General features: G+C 40.9%; 1 protein-coding gene across 1 annotated transcript in view; it reads left to right on the forward strand.

Annotated features, from left to right (window-relative positions):
* Positions 1-8,983, forward strand: part of LOC106536625 (solute carrier family 12 member 9) — a gene marked incomplete at its 3' end in the record, with an annotated part of 20,214 nt that extends 11,231 nt beyond the window's left edge. Inside the window, 2 exon segments of the mRNA XM_014033934.1 lie at positions 3,450-3,557; positions 8,872-8,983. Coding sequence (XP_013889388.1) covers positions 3,450-3,557; positions 8,872-8,983 — 220 coding nt within the window.
* Between the last annotated feature and the right edge of the window lie 1,391 nt (positions 8,984-10,374).

Consider the following 10,374-nt stretch of genomic DNA (forward strand, 5'->3'; position numbering starts at 1 on the left):
CTTTTTAAATGGAATTACTGAAATAAATCTACTTTTTCATGATATTCTAATTTTATGACCAGCACCTGTAAAGGCCTACTATAGATTTTTGTTCTTTCCTGTAAAAGACTTTTTTATTTACCTAATTTCTCACACAGTAAAGGATTTTGTTTTTATTTCCAATTATTCTCTCTTGGAATACAGTTTTTATTGATTGTTTTTGAGATGGTGATGATGAAGACTGAGAGGCTCCCAGTTTATTAAAACAGGTCAAGGAAATCATTAAAAACTGTATTTCATTTGTCAGACACAGTCTGAAAAAAAGAATGTAATCAATAAAATTTGCATCAAAGCATATCTGCTTCTGGATGCATTTTTGCAAGAGGGCAAATTTCACTACAAACAGCACTGGCATGTAAGCTACGTATAGTCATAGGCTACAATGAGAAGCAATGGTGCACTGATTCACACATGAGTGCTGTATTTTGTATTTTGTTGTCTATTGTGTACTGATTGTTTGGAGGTGCTCATACATTGTGTCAAAGTTGAATTGTTTGAAGGCAAAGTTTGCTTTTGTTCCATATTTTAAATGTTTTGACACAGTTATTGCCTTTTGCAAACAAAATGTCATTTTGACCACTGTGTCAATGTTTAGGCCTCTGCTTTAACTGTTTTGAAAATGTGGTTTTTGAGTTGACGGCTGTGTCAAACCAGTCAATAAAAACTGTAACAGAGCCATCTTTATTTCCTGGCTGTGCTCTGTCCTGACCCCATTCTGTTCAATGGGTGCAATGACCGTCACCTGCGTGGCTTGGTTGATAAATTGTAGTGTGCTTTAAAAAAGCACAATGTCAATGCAAACCGCACCAAAAGAAAAAAAAGGTCTATTTGGTCTGGACCAAACAAGTGGAACAAAGGACTATACTGGTGTGAATACACCCAAAAAGTAAAGCAGCCCTGGCTTGAATGACTGAGTGATTAACAATCTTCTGAAGACCTGCTGAATAGCAGGGAAACAAGTAAAACATGCTGGATAGAGGATCTTGAGGACCAGGGTTGGCCAGACTTCAGAGTCAGAGCAGCCTTTGTGGTGTTACAAAAATTTGGTGGTGCACGACTAGACACCGGGATATCGTGTGGGGCCAATGCGCAGGGGCATGGACGGTGCAATTGTGTCCCTGTTGGCATGTGCCCCCTTGCGTCTGGTGCAACCCGTCAACTATTAATCTAGCTTAACATCTGATTTTCTCTGGGGCACATGAACATGAAAATTCAAAGCCGTGCCATTCAGAGGAATTGTGTAACTATTAACTAATACAATTTATTCCATCAGGTATATTTGTTGTTATATTAAATAAACTTCATAAACATTTCTAGTAGATTATATTTAGGCCCGTACCACCCCGATTTTGAGTGAAACCGCAGTTTTTTTTCCTGCGGTTTGGTCAATCGTGTACATGGCACCAGCCGTTGTTCTCTATGAAACCAGAGGTTTCTGAATCCTGGGCTACATTCACCCTGCAGGTTTTAATGGTCAGTTCTGATTTTTTTGAAAAAATCTAATCTTTTGGTGTGAATGTTCACATTATATTTTAAATGCGACCTGCATCAGACCCCTGTGTGAACGCTACACAGCGCTGATGTGACACGCATGCACAGTAAAAGACGTGCCGTCTCATTCAGCTGGCTTGTTTGTTTACAGAGTTAGCATGGATGCTTTAACATGTCAAATCTGAAGTTGTTGCCGATTAAATTATCTGACGTGCTTGTTTAGTTCAGTGTTTATATCTGAACCTGCCTCTGACTGGGATGCTCTGGTCTTCTTATTTTTGGAACAAAGCAACGAGCTGGAAATAAAGTTTAGACCGTGTAACTTTAGGATCGATATGCTCCGTGACCGATGCTGGACGTTACTCTCTATATGGAAAATGAAAAGTAAAAAGATGAAGCAACTGGACTTGTGTTTTGGAGCTGTAAACACACGGAGCTACAGATTTAAACAGCGTGACTTCAGGTTAGTGTCTTATAGATCCTTCACCCCCACCACCCTGATGAAAAAGTCAGATGGAATGTGACATGAGCGTTCACATTGCAGTCGCTTTGAAAACATAGGATATGTATCTGATTTAGAACCACATACTGAAATGGTTGGCTTTAATTGAAAAAAAATTTTTTTGCTCCTCTTTTTCTGTGCACATTTTCACCAAACGTAACACACATCTTGTCTTACAACACCCTCACTCAGCATATATGACTGATTGAGTTTTAAGTACAGCAAATCTACTGTTTTGACTCAAAATAAAATAATTTTAAAGGAACAGTTAAACACTTTACTGTATCCCATTTGGCAACCTTGCCTGGTACATTACTGCAGTGATTCCATGTAAACGGGTGATTTTTGTTTTTTGGTGTATTCACCCTAGTAAATATTAGCATTTTCAGAGACCAGTCTCATATAAACGGCCTTAGAAAAAGAAGCAAACTGTGTTTTTTGATCCTACTTGAAAATCTGACTAAAGACTGCTTTGTAGGAATTTCTAATTAAGCACAAAATTACTAAGCTAATTGCTGTAACTTAGTATATGAGCTCTGAATAATCCTGGTTTGACTCGATAATGAGCAATAAGAATATTTACCTGAAATGGTGCCAGTATTAGAAAACCACTTGTACTGACAAGGCAAACCAATATTTACTGATTAAGGGGAAAATAAGTTCAGATTGAAATTCTAGTGAAAGTTTGGGAATAGGATTCACACGTCTGTGTGACGTTTCTGTGCACCTCATATACACACTAATGTTTGAGCAGAGGGCGGCACGGTGGCTCAGTTGGTAGAGCAGATGCCTCTCAGCATGAAGGTCACTGGTTCAAATCCCAGTCCGGGGACCTTTCTGGGTAGAGTTTGCATGTTCTCTCCGTGCATGCGTGGGTTCTCCCCAGGTACTCCGGCTTCCTCCCACAGACCAAAAACATGACTGTTAGGTTAATTGATAACTCTAAATTGTCCCTAGGTGTGAGTGAGAGAGAGTGAATGGTTGTTTGTCTCGTTCGTCTCTATGTGTGGCCCTGTGATGGACTTGTGACCTGTCCAGGGTGAACCCTGCCCCTCGCACTGTGACTGCTGGATATGGGCACCAGTGACCCACGTGACCCTGAAAAGGAAGAAGCGTGTACAGAAAATGGATGGATGGATGGATGTTTGAGCAGAGAAATTTGCTGTTTTGTATGCAGTAGAAAATTATGATTCTGTTTAATTGGTGTATGTTATTTAGTTAGTGAATAGCTGATTCCAGATCCCAATAGACTTCTGTGAGGCAACACTTCTAACCACTAAGTCGTCATGCTTAAAGGTTGAGAATCATGGCTTTAAAAAATGCAGAAGTTTGATGTGCAAGAGGATGCACGAGTGTCTTATCAATATATAGTATAAGCACAACTACAGTCACTTGTGTTATTTTTTTTGTTCTGCAGGTGGCTATGCTTTAGATTACACAACAGGAACAATGATGACCTTTGCCACTGTCTTTGCTGTGATGTTCAACGGTTGCACTGGCATCATGGCTGGCTCGAACATGTCCGGTAAGTGAGAGGAACTTGTTTTCTAATCTGGGAGGAGTGTTGTTGTCAATTGAATAAATTAAAGCATAATACTAGGTATTTAACAAGAAAGAAGAAGTAGTGCTGGGCAAAGATTAAAAATTTGAATCTCGATTAAGCTCAAGAAGGTTTTGCCATTATTTGCATTTATTTTTTTTAGAAATGACCACTCTACTATGGCTGAACATGTAGGTTTGTATGATGCAATACACTGTGCGTAACACACTAGATACTTTTTTCCTATTTGTTTTTATTTTTATCTTATAAATTGTTTATTTTTTACAGACAACTGTGACTTCAGTATCTATCTTTCATTCCTCATGGAGTACTCATTTGTAATGAAAAAAAATCCTTGAATTCTTGATTTAAACCTCAATATTCTGCACAAAATTTAACTGACTCAAAGGTGTTTAGACCATTTTTTAAGTACTGTTTTATAATAAAGAAAAGGGGCAATGCATTGCGGGAGATCGACAGGCGGATTGGCGCAGCGTCTGCTGTAAAGCGGGCGCTGTACCGGTCCGTCGTGGTGAAGAGAGAGCTGAGTCAGAAAGCGAAGCTCTCGATTTACCGGTCGATCTACGTTCCTACCCTCATCTATGGTCATGAGCTTTGGGTCATGACCAAAAGAACGAGGTCCCGGATACAAGCGGCCGAAATGGGTTTCCTCCGCAGGGTGGCTGGGCTCTCCCTTAGAGATAGGGTGAGAAGCTCGGTCATCCAGGAGGGACTCAGAGTAGAGCCGCTGCTCCTCCACGTCGAGAGGAGCCAGTTGAGGTGGCTCGGGCATCTGGTAAGGATGCCTCCTGGACACCTCCCTGGTGAGGTATTCCGGGCACGTCCCACCGGGAGGAGGCCCCGAGGAAGACCCAGGACACGCTGGAGGGACTATGTCTCTCGGCTGGCCTGGGAACGCCTTGGAGTTCCCCCGGAGGAGCTGGAAGAAGTGGCTGGGGAGAGGGAGGTCTGGGCCTCCCTTCTGAAGCTGCTGCCCCCGCGACCCGACCCCGGATAGGCGGAAGAAAATGGATGGATGGATGGATGGATGGGCAATGCATTTTCAAAAACTTAACAAATAAGGCAAAGCAAACAGGGCTTACTTTTTTCTATTTTTCTCCAACACGGTTCTCAGCCTCCTTTGTTTGTTTACGCTGGTTTTAAACTGAAGTGATATTTCAGGCTTGAACTGCTCCAGTGGGAGACAGTTCAGCATTGCAGCGCTTACAGAGAACTTTACTTCTTTCCACCCCACCTTTGGGAAAAGTTTTAAAATAAAAATGCCCTGAAGAATCCGATGACTTCTGCCATCTTTCTGCCCCAGCTGCACCCTGGGTTCATGAGAGCGGCTGCGAGTTGCCACGAAACGGCTCAACAACAAAGGCTGTCATTGGTTGAGACGTGTGACAAAGGTCCATCTAAAGCCAATAGGGATCAAGATCTTGCCTCCCTGCCGTGACAACAGGATTTGTGTGTGACTGTGTGTGTTAGCTGCCCAGTGAACAGGAATTTGACAGAGAAATATAAAGAAATAAATAACTGCGTTAACGTCAGCTGCGTTAATGCAATAATAATGTGTTAATGTGCCCCGCACTAAAAAAATGTGAATGTACTGAAACAGTGGACGGAAAAAGTAAATTTGGCTTGATATTTAAAAACACCTAGGGGCAACATTTTTAATTTTTGGTCCACCACTAAAAGTAAAAGCACGAATAGCTTTACCCAGGTCTGTAAGTGTGTGTTGGTTTGTAGCATTAGCAAAATATCTCATGAACTAGAGGACAAAAAATTAATCAAAATAAAAAACAAAAATCAATGAACATACATCTACACCTGACTAACCTTTGGGGCTGCAAAAACTAAGAAAGCTTAGCCAAATTAAAAGAATGCATACTCAGGCAATTTTACAAATATTAGGCTAAAATTTGGTGTGCTAGTAGGTGGGAGTCATTCTGAACACATACCTAAGCTCTCTACTCTTTGTGCAAGAGCTTGGCTGTAATCTTTGAAATTAACTGTTGAACTTAATCCTGCTTGACCAATAACAAAATATCTCACAAACCACTGGATGGATTTAAATAAGACTTTCAGTAAGTAATCATTCAGGGTACAACTACATCAAATTGAGTACTTGTTGGAGTCGACTCAATTTAAGATAGCCACCACAACTTATTGATCTTAGCAAACACCAAAATGACTATAACTCTGAGGTTAAGTGGAGAACAAAGAAGGTGGTGGGGAAGTGGATCTCGACAGTGAAAAACAATCAGAATCAACTTTATTGACTTTAGATGCTTTTATAGGCCAAGTATTATAGGCCAAGTATGTGTGCCCAAACAAGAAATTTAACTTTGGTTACAAAGCACAGCAACAGTGGGTTGACAAGCTAATGGCTTACCTAAGAGGGAGCAAGAGAAAGTGGATTACTGTCGTCTTAAAGCCTGGTTTATAGTTGACACGTCGCACCGGGCGTGAAGAGATGCACGCTAAAAGTGACTCAATCGCGCCATCCCTGCCCCTGCGCGGTGTCCCGGCACGTGGTCTTGCACTTCCGAAATTTTGAAACTCCACGAGAGATCATAAAGACAACCAGATGGCACAAAACTCATGGAAGGAAATAGCAATGGCTTTAACGGCTTTAAAGAAAGATGAGTTAATATGTCGGAAGACATGGAAAAATATTTGTGACTGGTTTTTGAAAGCCAAGAAGAAGGTCAGCAGAAGTGGTTATCCTGGAGGAAACAAACCAGTGTGGATCTCAGTTCGTGAAGCACAGAGAAACAGATAATAGGGAGAAAGAGGTAAATGTGGTCACTTTAGAACAGCGTGCAACTTTAAATGCACACAGCGCGCGTCTTCCGGGCATGCGCACTCCGGGGAGCATGCGCGAATACCCAGAGCGCAACTATAACCGAGCCTTATAACAGCTTCTACATCTAAAATGTCAGTGGTTCATGTGAAGGGTATTTAATAAACCTGAACACTGCTGTCAGTTTTATCTTTTATGATTATTTCAGCTGAAATATTAAGATATATGTTTATTTAAAATGTTACAGCTTTGGGCAGAACGATGAAATATACAGTACATGTTAATTCAGTCTGATTTTTCTGGCAGATGAAATTTTTTTACAGAGAACTTAAGCCGAAAATAAACTTACAGTAATGTGCGAAAGTTTGGGCAGCCTTGTTAATTTTCCAGATTTATCTTTATAAATCATTGATTGTTTGGATTTAAAAAATCAGTAAAATATATCATATAGGGGACAAACACAATGATATTTGAGAAGTGAAATGAAGTTGATATGATTTACAGAAAGTGTGCAATAATTGGTTAAACAAAATTAGGCAGGTGCATAAATTTGGGCATTGTTGTCATTTTATTGATTTCAAAACCTTTAGAACAAGTTATTGGAACTCAAATTTGGTTTGAGAAGTTCAGAGACCCTTGACCTCCATACACAGGTGACTCCAATTATGAGAAAGGGTTTTAAGGGAGGCAATAGTAAGTTTTTCTCCTCTTTGCATCTTCTCTAAAGAGTCGCAGCATGGGAGTCTCAAAACAACTTTCAAATGAGCTGAAAACAAAGATTGTTCACCGTCATGGTTTAGGGGAAGGATACAGAAAGCTATCTCAGAGATTTCAGCTTTCAGTCTCCACTGTGAGAAACGTTGTGAGAAAATGGAGGACCACAGGCACAGTTCAAGTGTAGGCTCCAAGTGGCAGACAAAGAAAAATCTGGAATAAACAGAAGCAAAGGATGTTGAGAAGAGTCAGAGTCAACCCACAGACCAGCACCAAAGACCTACAACATCATCTTGCTGCTGATGGAGTCACTGTGCATCGTTCTACTATTCAGCACACTTTACACAAGGAGATGCTGTATGGGAGAGTGATGCAGAGGAAGCCTTTTCTCCACCCACATCACAAACAGAGCTGCTTGAAGGTTTGCTAAAGCACATTTGGACAAGCCAGCTTCATGTTGGAATAAGGTGCTGTGGACTGATGAAACTAAAATAGTTATTTGGGCAGAACAAGGGTCATTATGCATGGAGGGAAAAGAATACAGCACTCCAAGAAAAACACCTGCTACCTACAGTAACATTTGGTGGTGGTTCCATCATGCTGTGGGACTGTGTGGCCAGTACAGAGACTGGGAATCTTGTTAAGGTTGAGGAACGCATGGATTCCAATCAATATCAGCAGATTCTTGAGACTAATATCCAAGAATCAGTGACAAAGCTGAAGCTGCTGAAGCCAGGGCTGCATCTTCCAACAAGACAACCACCCTAAACACTGCTGAAAATCTACTAAGGCCTTCATGCAGAGGAACAAGTAGAACGTTCTGGAATGGCCATCTCAGTCCCCAGACCTGAATATTGTTGAAAATTTGTGGTGTCACTTACAGATAGCTGTCCATGCCCGGAAACCATTAAACTTGAATGAATTAGAGATGTTTTGCATAGAAGAATGGTCTAAAATACCTTCATCCACAATCCAGACTCTCATTAGAAGCTATAGGAAGAGTTTAGAGGCTGTTATTTCTGTGAAAGGAGGATCTACTAAATATTGAGTTAAGGTTTTTTTTGGTGCCCAAATTTATGCACCTGCCTAATTTTGTTTTACCAATTATTGCACACTTTCTCATATAAACTGCATTTCACTTCTCAAATATCACTGTGTTTGTCCCCTGTATGATATATTTAACTGATTTTTTTAAAATCCAAACAACCAATGATTTATAAAGGTAAATCAGAAAAATTAACAAGGCTTCCCAAACTTTCGCACCCCACAGTATCACCTACCGGTAGTTTGGTTTCTGTTACCATGCTGATTTAGGTAGTCTTAAGGAACTCCTTCCCTGGCTCAATTCTAGCCCACACAGTGCACTACCACTTGGCCCAGATACCGCAAACGATGACCCAGATGTAGTTTGCCAGTGGTGGTCCATGCATGGGCCAGCAACACATAAACCAAACCACAACTGGTCCATTCATGGCATGCCATTTTCAAAACATTGCCATCATTGCCAGACCTGGCCCACGTTGAGTTTCCAAACCACCTGTCATGCCAGCAGTTAGCAAGCTTGACACCAGATCTGGCTCACACCTGTCTGCTATGTGCATCCTTTGTGATACTGAAAACTTTGATTTTAAGCTTAACATAGCTGGTTATGCTATTCAGTTTTGTATTATGGCTCAATGTTGAGCAACATACTGTATAATGATGTTCTCATACAGACAGTAAATGCAGAAAAAAACATTTTTGTATGATTTTGAAATAAAATCTCTTATTCACCAGGTGACCTGAAGAATCCCAGCTTCTCTATTCCTCGTGGAACCATCACAGCCGTGATCTTCACTTTCATCATCTACAACCTGCTAATCATTCTCGTAGCCTGCACCTGTGACCGGTCTGTAACACATTTCTATTTTAATTCCACACTGGTATTAGCTTTCAGCTACTTTTACTTGCTGCAATTAATTTAGTATTGCAAGTATCTTGCAAGCAAACAAAGAGCAGTGAAGTAATCAGCAGTACAACAAATGTCACACAATTTCAAAACAGACAATTAAATATTGGAGGACTAATGCTTGTCGTCATAAATGTTAGCATGATGTGTTTTAAGCAGATGAAATCCAATACATTGAAGGTATCAGATACTGAAATCAGCGTTAATTTTCTGCTTCATCAAACACAACTGTAAAATTCAAAAGAGGTGGCCAGTTTAAAGCTGTTTACTAAATGTTTCTCAGTATTTGCTGTTGTGGTAATCTACCCAAAACCTCATGTGTGAATGAGTAATGGAAATGTACAACTGTGTTGACATAATCAGTTTCATTTTTGACTCTGGTTGACAGATAATGATTAGAACTTAGCAATGTTTTGAATAAGTCTTACAAAGTGTACTTATTATGACCCCCACACGCAAAGCGGGGGTCATCTTGTTTTCGTACAGGTTTTTTCCCTCTTTTTTTCTTTCCAGTGATTTTTGGTCAATTGTAGCACAAAAACAGCTGCACCAATTGACATGAAATTTGGTTGGACTGTAGATGAATCTGACCTACACTGCGCCTAGTGACAATTCAAGGCTCCAGCATGCTGCAGCCGAACTGCCGAAATCATGCCGAACTGTCGCATTTTCATGACAAAAATTGCGCCATTCTGTTCGCATTGTCGACATTTCGGTACTTCTTGTCACAACCCACCGGTCGAACTTTTCACCCCCCTCCCCATAAGAACATGTACGAACTATATGGTATGATTGGCCAGAAGTTCGTGGGAATGTTTGTTTGTGCTGAAAGCGCTCAGACGCTGCATTTTGCTTCAACCACTCGCTTGAAAAAAAAGAAAGGAAAAAAAGTGACTCGCTTCCAGAGCCGACTGTATCAGGAAGCAACGATTTTTAAAGATAGTCAAACGGCCAAAAACTCATAAAAGGGGGTAAAACAAACGCTTTTCACGGTGGAATCTGACTGATTTGCAGCTTAATCCAGGACCAGTTTGTGGATAAAAAAACATTGGGTGACGAGTCTCTGACCTTTTTTTTTTTCGCATCGATTCCACCGGGAAGAAATCCCATGCAGTGGTGTATGCTGCAGCGGGAGGGGTTTCTCAGGAGCTCGGCGCAGGGTGTCTCAGGAACTATGAAAGGTGTGTGCAAAAACGAACGCCAAACAACCACTTGATGGCAAGTCGACCGGTCGGCTGCCGAGCGACCATACTGCCTGCTTCAGTGTTACCTTTTTATAAGAACATGCATGAATTTACTCTGTGGGGTGAAACCAGAGTTCTGAAACCAAC

The sequence above is a fragment of the Austrofundulus limnaeus genome, unplaced genomic scaffold (genome assembly GCF_001266775.1).
Source record: "Austrofundulus limnaeus strain Quisiro unplaced genomic scaffold, Austrofundulus_limnaeus-1.0 Scaffold1902, whole genome shotgun sequence".
NCBI lineage: Eukaryota > Metazoa > Chordata > Actinopteri > Cyprinodontiformes > Rivulidae > Austrofundulus > Austrofundulus limnaeus.